Below are 19,378 nucleotides of genomic sequence, written 5' to 3'. Positions count from 1 at the left end.
ATCGCAATTACATTTAACTTATAACAGTTTTGCACTCCAAATATGTATTTGAAGTTAATGCAATAATATTCTCATAGCAATAGGTGAACAGGAAGTCACATGTTAGAAAGGGTTTTCTACCAGTCTGTTAAAGTCATTTAATGTGCTTTCTCCATCTTCATTCACAGGAGAGCCAAGGTGCACTGATAAGGTCTCCACAGCACAAGCCTGAAGATAGCTGGCAGTAACTAAACGGTTTAAAGTAAACTGAGCTTCAGAGAAACACAACATACTGATATTCACTGTGAAGCTTTGAGTGGAAAAAGACAGAAAAACAACATGTGGATCCTGGAATAATGGGAGCTTCCATCTTTAAAGGACTGAAGAGGAAGAAGTTTACAAGGAATCATTTAGAAGAGTTTCAAACATCAACTGATTGAATCCATGAATCTGAAAACGTGTTTGTGAGTGAAAGAGACAGACATGTACAGACTGAACTATCTGTTCAACAGTCAGAGTGTTTCTGTAACAGGAGACACTCTTTACACTCCACTCAGCACAGGGACACTGAGGCACCAGGATAGAACATAAACCCAGGATAAAGAGTTTGAGTGAATGTGGTGTTGAAGGTGTGGAGGTGGATCAGAGTGTCAGAGGAGACTCTGTAGAAGGACAGAGTGCCAGCAGGACAGTCCACATACACTGCTGCTCTGTTAGAGACACAGGAGGAGGAGGAGGAGGAGGAGGAGATGGATGTTTTTATTCTATTGTGACAGACAGACTGAGGACCACGATCAGAGCAGATCAGACTCCAGGACTGATCATTGTGTCCAAACCAACAGTCATCACTGTTTCCTTTCCTTCTGATTCTTCTGTAACTCACTGATATATCAACGTCTCCGCTCCACTCGACCTCCCAGTAACAGCGACCAGTCAGACCATTTCTACACAGCAGCTGAGGACAAACATCAAATCTGTCTGGATGATCAGGATATGACTGAACCTCCTCCACACGTGTCACCTTCCTGTTGTTGTCAGACAGTTGGAGCTCTGTGTTCACTGTGTTTGTGTCGATTGTGAGTTGACAGGAATCTGATGGAGAGAACAAACACAATCCAGCTGCAGTTATTGATCCATCATCTGTTCATTGATTGACACTTTGATGATGACTCCTGACATGATGAAGATGGTTGAATGTGTGCTGCTTTGTTTTCATGAATCCCATTAAAAACACACTTACACTTCCTCAGACCTGGTGTCAACCATCGGACTCCAGCAGGCTCCACCCTGAAAGGAGGAGGGGGGTCAGAGCAGCACAGTCAGCATGCACACATGGACATTACATGGCTCTCACACACACACTGTTACACACTGATAAAGGAATGTAGCGAGACGCTCTCATCTATCTTCCTCACCAACACCAGATCGCTTGCAAATAAGACCAAGGAGCTACAATCAGAGATTTACTAAAACCCTCTAGTCTAAGAGTGTTTCCTACATTTTTCACCCTAAATTGTATATATTATTGTATGCTATAATAATAATAATGGATTGCATGTATATAGTGCTTTTTCGAGACCTTTAAAGCCCTTTACAATTCCACTATTCATTCGCTCTCACATTCACACACTGGTGAAGGCAAGCTACAGTTCTAGATACAGATGCCCTGGGGCAGAATGACAGAAGCGAGGCTGCCATATCACGCCATCGGTCCCTCTGGCCATTACCGGTAGGCAGTCGGGTGAAGTGTCTTGCCCAAGGACACAACGACACAAAGGCTGTCCGAACCGGGGCTCGAACCGGCAACCTTCCAATTATAAGACGAACTGCCATATCTTGAGCCACGATCGCTACAATAATATCCTGGGTGGCTGTAGCTCAGGTGGCAGAGCAGGTCAGCCACTAATCAGAAGGTCGGTGGTTCGATCCCAGGCTGCCTCCTGGCTGCATGCCAAATATCCTTGGGCAAGATACTAACCACATGTTTGCCTACTGGTGGTGGTCAGAGGGCCCGGTGGCGCCTGTGTCCGGCAGCCGCGCCTGTGTCAGTGCCCCCCAGCTGTGGCTACAATGTAGCTTGCTATTGCCTGTGTGTGTGAATGATTGAATGTAGTGTAAAGCGCTTTGGGGTCCTTAATGACTAGAAAAGCGCTATACAAATGCAGGCCATTTACCATCCATAATATCGTGATTCTATTGTAAGCAGGACTCTCAAAACATTACTATACTATTGCTAAATAGGTTTACCTCTTTGGAACCTTTAAATGTGTTTCCGTACTATGACAATTACTTCCCAGATCTAATAAATTTACTGAAATACAAAATGCTACCAAGACGAAATGTTTCCAGTGTTTCACACTCTACTACCTCATACTCTCCAGTCTAAGCTGGTTCAGCAGCTTTTCTCCTGAGTCTCCTATGTAATTGTAGCTCAAGTCCAGTTCTCTCAAATGGGTGGGGTGGGAGGTCAGAAATGAAGCCAGAAAATCACAGCCTTCATCTGTCATCAGACAGCCTGAAAGACTGAAGACATGAAAAAAACAAACAGAAAAGAAGGTTTTCCTTTCATATTTTCACCCCCAAAAAACTGTATCTCGGGTAAACAAAGAATCAGTTATAATGGGAACACAACATTCAAATATTTGATACGGCCAGTTTCTATTTACTACCACTTTCCCAGCATTCTGTTACTTTAACGTAACTTCATTCAGATGTATTGTTCCAATCAAGTTTTAAATTAGCTAATATTTTTGGATTATCTCAGTGTCTCAGTCAATACTGAAATTGGTTATTGATTATTGTATCTTTATTTCAGACGTATACAGAAAAACAATATATACAAGTACACATACTTGTGTTTACATGTATAAATACGAATATATATGCAAATACACACATGTATGTGCTCAGACAAAACAAAAAAGAAAATAAATAAAATAGAGTCTAAATGACATATTACAATGAGTCCGAAATAGAGTAGAAAGAAGTATAACATACTTATTAGTCCCTACCCCATGCTCAACATGCTATTAAATCCCACTGTTCATTGTTACCCCTAATTCCCATCATCACTTACCCCACACAATAAACAAGGAATGAAGGACATGTATTAACATAGCTACAATGATATATACATTTTAGGATAGTTACATTGACAACGGGTGATCAACTTGATCAGTTTCGTATTCTTCCAAAAGCAGTAAACGAAACATCTTTATGAACTGACTAATGCTGGAACATTGCTGTAGATCCACAGCAAAGCTGTTCCACAGTTTTACCCCACAAATGGTAACACAACAGGTTTTAACCTTTGTCTGTGCTTTAAGAGTCTTCAGATTTTTTATTTAATTTTCCCCCTCAATTCATAGTCCCCTTCTCTGTCAAAAAAACCCTCTGTACATTTCCTGGTAAGATATTATATCTGGCTTTCTACATAATTTTTGCAGTTTATATTTTACAAGATCCATAAACTTCAGGATTTTAATTTCAAGAACATAATGTTAGTGTGGTCTCCTGCTTTAGTAATCATCCTGATTGCTTTTTTTTTTTAAATTTTACATAACGGTTGCAGTGAAGTATTGTATGTATTTCCCCAGATTTCCACACAGTATTCCAAATATGGCAGTATAAGTGTACAGTAAAGTACCTGGAGTGATTTGGAAGGCAAAGGATGTTTAGCTTTACTCATAACAGAGATGCTTCTTCACAGTTTAGCTCTTATGTGAGGTTTTCAGCAGATTTTGTTATCTATTATCACACCCAGAAAATTTGTATGAGAAACTTTCTCTACTTCAACATTATTTATCAACAATTTTGCTCCAGTATCTTTTTATTAATTTCCAAATAACATAAATGTAGTTTTATTCAAATTTAGTGATAACTTGTTTCTGTCAAACCATGTTTTCTGTTGAATCATTTCTTGTGTGACAATTTCCATAAGCTGTTGTGAATTCTCTCCAGCACAAAAAATATTTGTATTATCTGCAAATAAAATAACAGTTTTGGTCCCAATACTGACCCCTGTGGAACTCCACAAACAATGTCCAGGTACTGATTGATATTCACCAACCTTCACAATTGTTGCCTGTCTCTCAAATAACTCCTGACCCACTCTAGCACCACGCCTCTAATGCCATAGTACTCCAGTTTATCAAGTAATATTTCATGATTAATTGTGTCAAAAGCATTTTTTTTTAGGTCAATGAAAACACCAACTGTACATTGTCTTTGATCGATATTGTTGGTGATATTTTTAATTAGTTCCATTAATGCCATGGATGTTGATCTGATTGGTCTGAAACCATACTGACTGTACATTATAATTTCATGTTTATCTATGTATATATATATATATATTGTGGTGAGATTTTCTTAATTTTTTTCCCATCACTTTTCCTCAAATTATACAACTTCATTTAAATTAATTTAATACATTTTTAAGATATAATTATCACCATTTCAACATTCTTTCAGATCCCATCAGACATTTCCCTATATGAGAAAAATTAAAAAGTTCAAATTTGTTTTGAAATAAACTAAATCGTGGATTTTGAGTGTTTAAAGTAGCTTGTTATTTTGGGTGCACATTGATTAGTTGTACATAAAAGCCATAATGTTAGAAATATCTGAAATATCACAGAGTGATAACAACAATAGGTTTAAATCACATTATATCATGAATGAGATTTGTATTAGTAGGTAACGCCTCCTTCATAACATAAAAAACAAAATAAAAAAACTGTAATGTCATCTGACCTTAGTGTTTCCAGCTTACAGGGTGGATTTGCCAATTCAGCAAACAGAGCCTTTACTCCTGCATCCTTAAGATCATTGTTACTCAGGTCCAGGTGTCTCAGACTAGATAACTGGAAACTTAGAACTGAGGACAGAGCTTTACAACTTCTCTCTGTGAGGTTACAGCTACTCAATCTATGGAGATAATAAGAGAATTCTTGATAAACAATGATGAAAAAGTTATTTTTTGATTGATGAGTGTATATTTACTTACAGAGCTTTCTTGGAGGCTTTGACCACTGGCAGCAACCTCAGAAGAGCCTCCTCTGAAGCAGAGTATTTCTTCAGGTCAAACACATCCAGATCTTCTTCTGATGACAGTAAGATGAAGACCAGAGCTGACCACTGAGCAGGAGACAGTTTATCTGTGGAGAGGCTTCCTGATCTCAGTGATAGTTGGATCTCCTCTGCTACAGAAATATCTTTAAGCTCATTCAGACAGTGGAAAAGATTGATGCTTTTCTCTGTAGAAAGATTCTCACTGAGCTTCTTCTTCATGTACTGGACTGTTTCCTTACTGGTCTGTGAACAACTTCTGGTCTGTGTCAGCAGACCTTCTAGAAGATCCTGATTGGTCTGCAGTGAAAGACTCAGGAGGAAGCGGAGGAACAAGTCCAGGTGTCCATTTGAACTCTGTAAGGCCTTGTCCACAGCACTCTGGTAGAAGTATTTCTCAGCAGATTCTCTTATTTCAGGCTTCCTCGAGGTTGTTTGTTGTTCTTCAAGCAGATTGAGTCCAGAGTTGATGAAAGTCAGATGAACATGAAGAGCAGCCAGAAACTCCTGAACACTCAGATGGATGAAGCAGAACACCTTGTCCTGGTACAGTCCTCTCTCCTCTTTAAAGATCTGTGTGAACACTCCTGAGTACACTGAGGCTGCTCTGATATCGATGCCACACTCTGTCAGGTCTGATTCATAGAAGATCAGGTTTCCTTTCTGCAGCTGATCAAAAGCCAGTTTTCCCAGAGACTCAATCATCCCCCAATACTCTGGACTCCAGTGTGGATCTGTCTCAGCTCCTCCATCATACTTGGCCTTCTTCACTTTGGCCTGAACCACCAGGAAGTGGATGTACATCTCAGTCAGGGTCTTGGGCAGCTGTCCTCCCTCTCTGGTTTCCAGCACATCCTCCAGAACTGTAGCAGTGATCCAGCAGAAGACTGGGATGTGACACATGATGTGGAGGCTTCGTGATGTCTTGATGTGGGAGATGATCCTGCTGGCCTGCTCCTCATCTCTGAATCTCTTCCTAAGGTACTCCTCCTTCTTTGTTTCGGTGAACCCTCTGACCTCTGTTACCATGTGAACACAGTCAGGAGGGATCTGATTGGCTGCTGCAGGTCGTGTGGTTATCCAGAGGCAAGCAGAGGGAAGCAGTTTCCCCCTGATGAGGTTTATCAGCAGCACATCCACTGAGGTGGACTTTCTAGGGTCAGTTAGGATTGTAGTTTCATGGAAGTCCAGAGGAAGTCGACACTCATCCAGACCATCAAAGATGAACACAACCTGGAAGTCTTCAAAGCTGCAGATTCCTGCTTCTTTGGTTTCAGTAAAGAAGTGATGAACAAGTCCCACCAAGCTGAACTTTTCCTCTTTCACCACATTCAGCTCTCTGAAAGTGAATGGAAATATGAACTGGATGTCCTGGTTGGCTTTGTCTTCAGCCCAGTCCAGGGTGTATTTCTGTGTTAAGACTGTTTTGCCAATGCCAGCCAACCCCATTGTCAGCACTGTTCTGATTGGTTCTTCTCTTCCAGGTGAGGCTTTAAAGATGTCTTCTTGTCTGATTGTTGTTTCTGGTCTGTCTGGTTTCCTGGATGCTGTTTCAATCTGTCTGACCTCATGTTCCTCATTGACCTCTGTAGTCTCTCCCTCTGTGATCCAGAGTTCTGTGTAGATCTGATTCAGAAGGGTTGGGTCTTCTTCTTCTGCAATCCCTTCCAACAAATGCAGGAATCTCTTGTTCAACTTAGCTTTGAGCTCATGCTGACACTTTGTGAGAGCCTCTTATTGAACAAAAATATTAAAAAGTAGATGTCAATAAGACAGAAACAGTCATGTCATTGACTTTCTGCATTAACTGAACATGCACAGGCTATCTGACACGTTTGAAGAATTCTGAAACAGAAGTCAGACTGTATCTATCATGGATGGCTTTACTCTGACACATTTTCAAACATACTGAACTCTTTGATTTTCATATAAACTATGATAAGAACTTTTCTGGAGTCAGCTCATAAGCAGAATAAAAACATCTGAAATACTAGAAATCTAAATTACGACCATTTATACTGTGCATTAAATGATCTCAACAGGGAACGCTAACTTGTCAGAAACTAAATTTTAATTCAGACTGACCCAAGCTCTTTAGAAAGAATAACACTTACAGTCACATATCACTAACACAATGTAATAGTGGGGCATGGGGAGCTAGATTTCTTTCCTTTATTTCTCACCCTGCCAGCATCTCATAGTATCCCCCTCTGACAAGAAATCTAGTCAATAGAAACCTTGTAAAATTTAAATTGATGAAAGCGTGAGAAATAGGACAACAAAACAGAGAAAGCCGCAGTTGGGAAGTACATTTTCATAGGGGCACTAATAGTTCTGGCATGTTATATATTGTCAACAATATTACTTCACACTGCTGAAATCTTGAACTCTTACCTTCTTTACCTTGTTTCACCACAACTTGTGAAAATTTACCTGTTGAAGGAAATCTGAAATTATGAAAAGGTCTTTTGTTATATACAGACACACACTGTAAAACCAAATTGTAAAATCAAAGTATTTTACTGCGTATGTTACAGTTTTGTACTGTTTTCCTACAATATCATTAAATTTACATAAATAGAATGTGATTTTATATGTCAAATGTAAAATAACATAAAATCACTGTAAATGTAATAAAACATAATTCTCTTGTTTTTTAAATATATTTTTCTGTACATATGCATATTTAGATTGTTAAAATACTTTCACAAATATTTGTCCGTTATTTGAAAGATTGAACTGTTAAATTCAAATGTAAAACTATGGAAAAATATAAAAAAATGATCTAAAATATAATGAGAACAATTAATTATTAAATGAGTATTTGAATTATAATTTTGCTGAAAATGTCATCTAGCTCTTTTTCAATAATTCAGAGGTAAAGAGTGAAAATATAACTAATAGGAATAAAAACAAAAAAAAAAAACATATAAAACCTTGCACGGCCACACTGTGCTAATGATATATTTTTAAAAATAAATGTAGGTAGGAATTGCAATTAATATAAATCTCAAAGTATTTACAACATTCCTGAACAGAGATAGGGCTCTGCACCTGGGGTAAGGACACGGTCATGAAAAAAGTGTGACATGCTATTGGATGTTGGGACACATAACGACATGAGGAATTTGAACTAACAACCACAAGGTCACGTGTATGGCTTGGAAAGCGCGGAGGAAGAGAGACGTTGGTGAAAGATCATCCATGCACTGCTGCAAGGCAAGTATATCAAACTCAGCTTAGTAGAATTAACTTGGCATTGCTTGACCACTATGGCTCATAGTTTACTGAGACGGTAAAAGGCATGGAATCCCTAGCTATGCAGGCAAAGCACGCCATCCGTCAGTATAAGGTGTAGTTAGACCAGCCGCTAGCTTGCTGGCTAGCAGAGTTGTTGTTTGATAATTTGTTAGCTGCCAGCTTTCTGTGACCGTGTAAACACAGCAGTTGCTACGCGGATAGTTTCTACACCGCTAATACCCGTTAGGGGCCCCACGACAACAGCTGCCACTGATGCATTTGTCTTAATGTGAAATTAAGTATGCAACTTAAGAGTTAATAGGCGACCTGTTCCACTCTAGCTCGTGCGCACCAACATGTGCTGCGTGATGAAGTGAGGGAAATAGAAGTAGCCCACTGTGCTAGCTTTGCCCTGTAAAATGTAATGGACATGTAAAGGATAAGCCAAGTATTTTCTTTTATTTTGTAGAGAGGTAGTAGACCTAAGCAGATGAGGTGAATTATTTGACTACATATAAACGTACATTGCATGCCTGTATTTGGATTTTGGCAGGTTTCATGATTTATAAGGTTTTTTTCTTCCTCTGCAGATTAGTGGCGTGAGTTCTCAAATTTATTCAGTAAGCTGTAAAGGCAAGTATTGTGCTGCATTTAAGGATGTCAAAAGATTACGGCTGTCACAGTTGTGGTGCTTTAATGTAAATGTTTGGGCACCTATGGTCAAAATTTTGGTTCATATGAACAGTTAAGCAAGTGGAAGATGAAATAATTTCCAAATGGCATAAAGTTACAGATGACATTTAATTTTAAATAAAATCATTTTCATATTTTTTTTTTTAAACAGAAAAAGAAAGGGCCCACAGCAAAAATTTGGACTCCTTGCAGTTGACCGGGGGGCCCAAACTGCATGCCAGTGTATATTGATATACATCAGTTGTAACATTGCAGTTTGTTGTTTGAGTCATGTGTGGACTTGTTTTTTTTGTCCCTTTGTCTCTTGTTCAAATACACAACAGGAAACTCTACTTTGGCAGCCGAGCACTTCATGTTATCTGTGGACCAGGCAATTGTGAATGGCCATATCACCATCTTCAGCGACGCACTTATCCTGATGTTTGGCTCTTACTACTGCATGAACATTTCTTATCCAGTAGCCCAAGCAGCAACCTTGGAATTCTAGCAACGGTAAGGTGGCACCAGTCAATTTTATGCATTAAAACATAAGAATGATGAGACAGTGAAATCTAAAGTTATGCAATCCAAATTAAATCATCAGATCTCCTTTTATTTGCAGCTAAAACACATAAGACTGAGCAATGCGTTTCAGATGGCTGTCTCTGTAATATCCTTGATTCATGCTCGTGTCAAGTTATAGAAAGAGACCTTTGAGTAGTAGATGTTCACAGATGTTTCACTACCCTGAAACAGCATTTGCAATAGACTCACAGGTTAACCAAATATCTTTGCATCACCTCTCTGTTTCACAATGACCTGTATGTCCAAACATGCACTCAAAAGCAAGCTCAATCTACACTTAGATTCATTGCAAATGTAAAAATCATACAGTCCAGTCCGTTTCTTAATGAAGTTGTTATTTTTCATTTTCTTTTTTTTTTTTTTTCATTCGACCGGTGCGTTAAGATAAACCCAAAGTGGAGTGGAACACGTCCAAGAAAAACCTTGCAGTCAATCCAAAGGTTCTGACATTGATCACCAAAATTGCAGACTACGAGTGGAGAGCATAAAACGTTCTTATTTTTATCCTGAGGATAACATAATCTGCTGTTCAGTAGCACTGGTCTTTGGTTCATGGTCAGTGTCAACAGCACAAGTGGCCTGCTTGATAGGGAAAAGTGAAATATAGGCTGCAAATCCTATTCACATTTAGCTAGCATTAGTGCTGGCCAGTTAGTATGTTACTGTCTGCTGACAGGCTTCTCTGTCACTCTGTCCTGCGATAGGTGTAGCATTGTCTTAAGTATTATCTTCATCTCAGTTCATTGTAATAGACTGACTTAATTTGTCAGTTAAGTATAATCAGCATAACAATGAGGCTTTTGTTTTACTCTAGTTGTTCTTTGCATATAATTACATTGCAGATTTCTCCAAGGGAGCGCAAATGGCCAGCAGCAGCCCTAAATTTGAGACGTTCAGAAAGCTAGAGCTACTTCTAAACCTGCAGGTTATGTGCCTCAATTAGTCCCCTTTTCGTTGTTCCAGATGTGGTAAGGCAGATTCGAGGTGGCAGTGTCCCCTTCTTTTGTGCTCAAATGTGCGTTTGAATTAGATTTTTTTTTCTATGTGCCTTTGTTTATGCATAAGTGTCAATTGGTCTTGGATTGTTCCAGGAAGGGTTATCTTTTTGTCAATAAAATCCATGTTAATGATTGGAACCATGTCTCATGTCTTATAAGTAAAATAAACATGTAAAAACTGCTCATACACAACATATGATCAAGAATTAACATAATCTTGATGTAAATATAATCAGGGGTTTTGTTTAATAAGGGTTCTTTGGATGTTTTGCTACTGTGATGGCATCAGCCACACAGGGGTAAATTAGTCCACTTTTTACTTTATTAATTTGCTTTGCAGTTTTCTTCATTAATCCTTTGGTTAAACCTAACACTGGTAACATTGTATGGTTTTTCCAAAATGTTTTGTTATATTAATTATGTTTCTCTTTCTTTGAGTTACCTGGGTTTGGGCGGTGGCTGTTTCCCGTCTGGGCAAAAGGCGTGGCTGAGGACTCTGGGAACAAAATGCCTGCTCAGCAGGACTAACCATGGGCTTACCAGGAGCAGGGGTGTTTTAGGTTTAGTTAGGTTATTCTGTGCTTAGTTAATATTAGAGTGTTTGTTTTTCCCCCCTATTGTGTTCAAATGGTTTGGCCAAATCATTATAAAAGCTACCCTTATGTGTCTTTGTAATGAGGTCAGTTTGTGAGTTAAGTTGTGTCTCACTTTATTTGTTTAAGTTTCTGGAAATTCTTTTTTGTAGTGTTATATTTAGTTGACCTCTTTTATGGGCCTGCTAAGTATGTTTTTGAATTTTGTTAATTTTGGACTTTTTGAGGGTTAAAATAAAGAAAACCCTTTTTGAAGATATTTTTTTTGCCTGTGTCCTCTTTGCTTTGGCTGCTTGGTCCCTCACAGTTACAGATAAAGCCAACAATCTTACAGGGAGCACACTTAATTCAAATTGGAAGTCCAGTACATATTCACGAAATCTACGTTAGATGACACTTTAGAAACTAAATTTATATGTGATATTTTCTAGAATCAACAGTAAATCGTAATTTTAAATCCAATATCTATTTTTTTGGCGAGTTTTTGACACGTTTTGAAAGAGAAATCAAATTATTTTTTGATGTATACTGTAGTAATGGACACAAAGACCGAGACTGTCCGAGCCGGGGCTCAAACCGGCAACCTTCCGATTACAAGGCGAACTCCCAACTCTTGAGCCACGATCGCCCAAGAGAGGGAAAGCAGTCAGAAATGAGTTCTTAGTCAGAACTGAGGGAATAGACCTACCAGAAGGCAACACTGCAGACGTAGAGGACAGAAGTACCTGGGGATCCCACAGGCAAATGGGAACCACGAAGAGGCCCCTAGGAAAGGCTGCAACCACCAAGTACCCTCAGAGGGTCAGGCAAGTCCTGAGGAGTCAGCTGAACGGTAAGAATAAGATCCAGGCTATCAACACCTACGCCCTGCCCGTGATTTAGTTTAGTCTTCAAAAAAAGTAACTGAGTTTGGCAAACAAAGTTTTTTGCAGCTATTTTTTTAAATGCAGCCAAGGCGTTTCTTAAATAAACATTTCAATCTATTTACAGAACAATCAGCTGTTCTGCATCAAATCTGATGCCACACAAATTATTTGTGCCGCTCCAAAAAATAATTTCTGTCCACTATGAGAAAAAGGAGAACAACAGCCTGATACCTGCAGGCCTGACAGCAGCAGATGTTTCACTGCTGTAACACCTGTAACACTCAGCAGTCGCCTCATTGTTCTGACACACAACACAACTACACTACACATAACTACCACGTTGCCATATCATTTTTTGATTGGTCGACATGGTACTTTTTTGGACGAATAGGAAAGGGATAGGGGGGTGGAGTTTGTTTTTGCTCACAGGTTTTCGAGCCTTTTTTCTTATAAAACACTGTTTTTACCTTTTATTCCCGCAGTAAATATAAACAACGATAGTGTTCAGGAAGAAAACCAAACATTACATATTATTTTTATCACAACTTTGGTTTTACGTGGCCGATCAACACAATTTAAAAACTGGTATAAAGTCCACACTTTGTCCGTCAGTTGTTCCGTCTGTCCTGCTCACATCTCCAATGGTTGTACACGTTGTCATTAACGTGGCTTCACTCCTCATCAGCCGCTTTGCTTGCTAAAACACCGGTGTCGGCACACAAGGACGCTGTCATAACCTGTCAACGATGGTGATTTGCTGCGTATATACGAATGTAAATCACATTATTGGCTGGACGATGGGATAAGGTGGCATCGTTCTAATCCCATATGGGAGCAACCAGTCACTCACTGACTAACACTGCAAAACAGAATTGTTAAAGTATCAATTTTATGCGCAACGCAGATTTTCTGTGCGCAGAGACCATGCCAGCAGTGCGCAATTGCGCACGTGCACAGCTTAGAAGGAACATTGCTCCTGACCATGCATGGAAGGTTTCGCCCCAAGTCCAGCACCCTGAGGCTGTATGCTAAGCGGAAGGAAGGAGGCTGGGGACGGGTGAGTGTCAGCACCACAGTCCATGAACAGACAAGGAATATCCACGAATACATCAGGAAGATGGCCTCAACTGACCGAGTGCTCAGTGAATACCTCAGGCAGCAGAAACCCAAGAAAGAGGAGGGAGACGAGGAACCATCATGGAAGGACAGGCCCCTGCACGGTATGTACCACCGGCAGATAGAGGAGGTGGCTGATGTCCAGAAATCCTACCAGTGGCTGGACAAAGCTGGACTGAAAGACAGCACAGAGGCACTAATCATGGCAGCACAAGAACAAGCTCTGAGTACAAGATCCATAGAGGCTGGGGTCTATCACACCAGGCAAGACCCCAGGTGCAGGCTGTGTAAAGATGCCCCTGAGACAATCCAGCACATAACAGCAGGGGGCAAGATGCTAGCAGCCAAGGCATACATGGAACGCCATAACCAAGTGGCCGGCATAGTGTACAGGAACATCTGTGCCGAGTATAACCTGAAAGTCCCGAGGTCAAAATGGGAGATCCACCCCAAGGGTGGTGGAGAATGACCGAGCTAAGATCCTGTGGGACTTCCAGATACAGACAGACAAGATGGTGGTGGCTAACTAACCGGACATAGTGGTGGTAGACAAACAGAAGAAGACGGCCGTAGTGATCGATGTAGCGGTTCCGAATGACAGCAATATCAGGAAGAAGGAACAAGAGAAGCCCGAGAAATACCAAGGGATCAGAGAAGGGCTCGAGACGATGTGCAAGGTGAAGGTAACAGTGGTTCCAGCGCTCATTTTAGGGCCTGCCAAGCTTGGTTAGTGGCTCCAGCAGATCCCAGAAACAACATCAACGATCTCTGTCCAGAAGAACGCAGTCCTAGGAACAGCAAAGATCTTCGGATTAGCTGTAAAACAGCCTGTTACAGTCTTACAGTGTTTTTTTTTTTCAATAAATTACATCCTCAAAAATGTTTTCTCTCTTAAACCAATCTTATAAACACTACATTTGCATAATGACTAAAACTAACACCACTGTATGAAAAATGGGCTATAAGGCAAGGTCCTTGATCATTAATATGCAAATTCTCATGACCATTGATCAACACCTACTGATTAATGCCAATTCATCAATGCTGTTGTTCAAAGACCGCTTATCAATGGCAATGAGAACCATTCACAGAGAGTTGGGGAATGGCTGCAATCACAACATTGTAAGATGGTGAAAGATGTACCCTTAGGCCCCCTCCGAGAGTCAGAGATGGTCTTTCCCTTTTTAAGTAAATGGCCTCCTTGACTTCCTGTCAGCAACATTGCACACATGGAAGCAGAGCAACTACAGATGAAAGTTTCGGCCTGTCTAAGCACTGCAGAGCCCACAGCATTCAGCATCAACATGGAGGACAGAAAGGCACTGCACTCACATCACTTAGTAACGACATTATATAATATAACATTATCATCCTTATGGCAGATAAGGGTAGGTCCACAGTTCTGCTAAACCAGAAAGACTATCATGAGAAAATCTTGCCACTGCTCAGTGACAGAAATACTTATGAGTCCCCGAAATGAGACCCAGGAAGTGGTTACAGGAAGAGGGTGATAGATTGTCTCAAGTAGTTAGAACAAGACAAAGCTATTGAGAAGACCTCATAACACAGACTACACAGGGGAATCTACACTAAATCTGTATGGTTTACCGAAGATACATAAACAGGGTGCAACTTTAAGACCGATTGTCTGTATGATCAACTCGGTCACCTATAACATCTCCAAGTTTCTGGCTTCGATCCTCAACCCGCTGGTAGGCAGCTCTGAACACCACATCCACAACACCTTGGATTTTGTTAAGAAGGTGAGAGATGTCATTATGGAGGCAGATGAAACCATTTAACCTTTAACCCTCTGTGGTACAGGGTATAATTGGCCGTTTTTGACTACTTTTGATTTTACCTCTTTATTTCACCTTTAAAATATGTTTGGTATCATTATTTTCAGCACAACCTCAAATATCTGAAATTTGAGTTATTTTTTTCATTTTGGCATACTATTTTAGCACAGTTGATCTAAATTCAGGCAAAAAATTCAAAATCCGAGTAGAAAAAAGTTATATTTTTTGCTGTAAAACCCACATCATGTTTAACAAATTATTTTCATAACTTGAAATGCAAATAGAAATTGTACATCTCTAAAAAATTATGCACAAGTTTTGCAAACAACAAAGTTATATGGTACTATTCACCTAAAAGTGCAGCGAAGGCCTCAAGCATTTTTTATATAACCATTTAAATCTATTTACAGAACAATCAGGTGTTCTGCATCAAATAAGAAGGCACACAAATTATTTGTGAAAACACTTTTTTTACTGTTCTTACCGCTGTAAACACAACTGTTTTGTTCAGAAAAAACATCGAGCGTATTTTTTTTTTATCATAACTCTGGTTTTGGTTGCATTTTCAACCCAAGTTGAAATGGAGACTCAGAGTCACTGCATCTTGTAGCTGTGTTGTCTTAAATTGGTCATGTGATTTTGACGCACCGGCGCGTCCAGCGACCCCAGAGGGTTAAGACCAATTGTGTCAGGGCTCTGTGTGTGGGCAGGCAGGGATGGAGGACCCAAACACAGAACTCGTGGACACTGAATGGCAAACTCAAAGAATCTCCGCTTTATTGCTGGCACAAAAAAAAACATAGAACACACTGAGAAAGCTATGACAAGAACACACAGGTTATTCTGAGGGTATGACACAATACTGTCACAGAGAAACACAGGGCTTAAAAACACAGAGGGATAACGAGGGGAACAAGGCACAGCAGGAGAACACAGCTGGGAGTAATTGACAAGACGAGACGGGAAGCAAAACTGAATACACTGACGTAAGACAGAGACCTTCAAAGAACAAGTCAAAGACGCAGACTTGAACTAAACGTACACTAAATACAAGGGCACAAGAACAAAACCTAAGAACTAAACCCTTAACCAGATTAAACTGAAACATAGACTAATAATAATAATAATAATAGAAATGATCAACAAAGCACAACAAGATGTTAAGAATATAACCCATAACACAAAATCAATCCAAAACATAAAAAACTCAAAATACTGGGTCAAAATGACCCAGAACCGTGACCAACTGTCTGTATGATCAACTCAGTTACTTATAACATTTCTAACTTTCTGGTTTCGATCCTCAAGCCATTGTGTTGAGAAGGCGAGAGACATCATTATGGAGGCAGACGAAACAACGGTTTCATTCGTTGTTACATCCATTCAATTCAATTCAATTCAATTTTATTTATATAGCGCCAAATCACAACAAAAGTCGCCTCAAGGCGCTTCATAGATACAGAGAAAAACCCAACAATCATATGACCCCCTATGAGCAGCACTTTGGCGACAGTGGGAAGGAAAAACTCCCTTTTAACAGGAAGAAACCTCCAGCAGAACCAGGCTCAGGGAGGGGCGGGGCCATCTGCTGTGATTGGTTGGGGTGAGAGAAGGAAGACAGGATAAAGACATGCTGTGGAAGAGAGACAGAGGTTAATAACAGATATGATTCAATGCAGAGAGGTCTGTTAATGCATAGTGAGTGAGAAAGGTGACTGGAAAGGAAAAACTCAATGCATCATGGGAATCCCCCGGCAGCCTACATCTATTGCAGCATAACTAAAGGAGGATTTAGGGTCACCTGGTCCAGCCCTAACTATATGCTTTAGCAAAAAGGAAAGTTTGAAGCCTAATCTTAAAAGTAGAGATAGTGTCTGTCTCCTGAATCCAAACTGGAAGCTGGTTCCACAGAAGAGGGGCCTGAAAACTGAAGGCTCTCCCTCCCATTCTACTTTTAAATACTCTAGGAACAACAAGTAGGCCTGCAGAGCGAGAGCGAAGTGCTCTAATAGGGTGATATGGTACTACAAGGTCATTAAGATGAGATGGGGCCTGATTATTTAAGACCTTGTATGTGAGGAGCAGGATTTTGAATTCAATTCTGGATTTAACAGGAAGCCAATGAAGGGAAGCCAAAACAGGAGAAATATGCTCTCTCTTTCTAGTCCCTGTCAGGACTCTTGCTGCAGCATTTTGGATTAGCTGAAGGCTTTTCAGCGAGTTTCTTGGACATCCTGATAATAATGAATTACAGTCGTCCAGCCTGGAAGTAATAAATGCATGAACTAGTTTTTCAGCGTCACTCTGAGACAGGATATTTCTAATTTTAGAGATGTTGCGCAAATGGAAGAAAGCAGTCTTACATATTTGTTTAATATGTGCGTTGAAGGACATGTCCTGGTCAAAAATGACTCCAAGGTTCCTCACAGCGTTACTGGAGGCCAAGGTAATGCCATCCAGAGTAAGAATCTGCTTAGACACCATATTTCTAAGATTTTCAGGGCCGAGTACAATAACCTCAGTTTGATCTGCATTAAGAAGCAGAAAGTTAGCGGCCATCCAGGTCTTTATGTCTTTAAGACATTCCTGCAGTTTAACTCATTGGTGTGTGTTATCTGGCTTCATGGACAGATAGAGCTGGGTGTCATCTGCATAGCAGTGAAAATGTATGCTATGTCTTCTAATGATACTGCCTAAGGGAAGCATGTATAATGTAAACAGAATTGGTCCTAGCACTGAACCCTGTGGAACTCCATAATTAACCTCAGTGTGTGAAGAGGACTCTCCATTTACATGCACAAACTGGAGTCTATTAGATAGATATGATACAAACCACTGCAGCGCAGTACCTGTAATACCTACAGCATGTTCTAATCGCTCTAATAGGATATTATGGTCGACAGTATCGAACGCTGCACTGAGGTCTAGCAGGACAAGCACAGAGATGAGTCCACTGTCAGAGGCCATAAGAAGATCATTTGTAACCTTCACTAAAGCTGTTTCTGTGCTGTGCTGAGCTCTGAAACCTGACTGAAACTCTTCAAATAAACCATTCCTCTGCAGATGATCTGTTAGCTGTTTGACAACTACTCTTTCAAGGATTTTTGATATGAAAGGAAGGTTGGAGATTGGCCTATAATTAGCTAAGACTGCTGGGTCTAGAGATGCTTTTTGAGTAAAGGTTTAACTACAGCCAGCTTGAAGGCCTGTGGTACATAGCTGATCATTAGAGATAGGTTGATCATATTTAAGATCGAAGAATTAATTAATGGCAGGACTTCTTTGAGCAGTTTTGTAGGAATGGGGTCTAAAAGACATGTTGATGGTTTGGAGGAAGTAATTATTGAAGTTAACTCAGAAAGATCAATTGGAGAAAAAGAGTCTAACTTAACATCAATGGTACTAAGAGTAGCTGTAGATAATATTACATCTGTGGGATGATTATTGGTAATTTTTTCTCTAATGATAAAAATTTTATTTGTGAAGAAGTTCATGAAGTCATTACTAGTTAACGTTAAAGGGATGGTTGGCTTAGGCTGCTGCCCCCGCGACCCGGCCCCGGATAAAGCGGATGAGGATGGATGGATTGATGGATGGGATGGTTGGCATCTCTCTTCACTTGTATCCCAGTCATGGAAGCGTTGGAGGTAGTTCATAAGAGATTACAGGATGACACCAACCTCAGCAACAGGACCACTCTCAGCACTGACCAAGTGTGTTTGCTCTTGGAACTGTGTCTTCATCCCACCTATTTCACATACAAGGGTCAGTTCTACAGGCAGAAACATGGGTGTGCCATGGGTTCCCCAGTTTCACCCATCGTGGCTAATTTGTACATGGAAGAAGTGGAAAAGAGGGCTTTGCTATCCTACCCTGGAACACCACCAAGCCATTGGTTCAGGTATGTGGATGACACTTGGGTGAAAATCAAATCTCAGGATCTACCACATTTCATGGATCACATTAACTCGGTAGACCGACACATCAAATTTACCAGGGAGGATATGAAAAGTGGCAGGTTGGCCTTCTTAGACTGTGAGATTTTGAATGGGGGACATCTAAAAGCTGACGTGTACCGTGAACCTACACATACGTATTTAAGGTTTGACTCTCATCATCCACTGGAGCATAAAGGTGGTCTGGAAATGGAAATGGAAAAAATGGAAAACCCATCTGGAAACTACAACACAGAGAGAACACCATCCCCACAGAATAGGGGTGGAGGTGAACCCGAATACGGTATTCGGAAATGCACAAATAATGTGTTTTTTACGAATACTTATTTCACACAAATACTTTAAAAAAATATTTGTATTCGGGAACAAGAAAAAATGTATATCAGAAAGATGAGTTTCCTTATGAGACCACAGTACATGACCGGATGAGTGAGTGAGTGACGTGCAAAAAAGTGACTGACACCGGCTGCTCCACACAGCAACTGAGACGGCACAGCTGAGTGA

At 40.2% G+C, this 19,378-nt stretch overlaps 2 protein-coding genes across 3 annotated transcripts in view; one reads left to right on the top strand and one right to left on the bottom strand.

The window, feature by feature from the left end:
• Positions 1-19,378, top strand: part of LOC112431813 (protein NLRC3-like) — a 132,144-nt gene that overhangs the window by 49,406 nt on the left and 63,360 nt on the right. The gene's annotated exons all lie outside the window — the stretch shown is intronic.
• Positions 253-19,378, bottom strand: part of LOC101474121 (NLR family CARD domain-containing protein 3) — a 41,659-nt gene continuing 22,533 nt past the window's right edge. Inside the window, exons 4-9 of the mRNA XM_076879350.1 lie at positions 7,444-7,482; positions 4,988-6,782; positions 4,735-4,908; positions 2,347-2,502; positions 1,220-1,266; positions 253-1,071 (exon numbers count right to left, since the gene is read on the bottom strand). Coding sequence (XP_076735465.1) covers positions 533-1,071; positions 1,220-1,266; positions 2,347-2,502; positions 4,735-4,908; positions 4,988-6,782; positions 7,444-7,482 — 2,750 coding nt within the window. The 3' untranslated portion in view covers positions 253-532. The remainder of the gene's footprint in view (positions 1,072-1,219; positions 1,267-2,346; positions 2,503-4,734; positions 4,909-4,987; positions 6,783-7,443; positions 7,483-19,378) is intronic.

The sequence above is a fragment of the Maylandia zebra genome, linkage group LG3 (genome assembly GCF_041146795.1).
Source record: "Maylandia zebra isolate NMK-2024a linkage group LG3, Mzebra_GT3a, whole genome shotgun sequence".
In the NCBI taxonomy this organism is placed as follows: domain Eukaryota; kingdom Metazoa; phylum Chordata; class Actinopteri; order Cichliformes; family Cichlidae; genus Maylandia; species Maylandia zebra.
The sequence above is the reverse complement of the archived record's forward strand: the minus strand, read 5'-3'. Positions and strand labels throughout refer to the sequence as shown.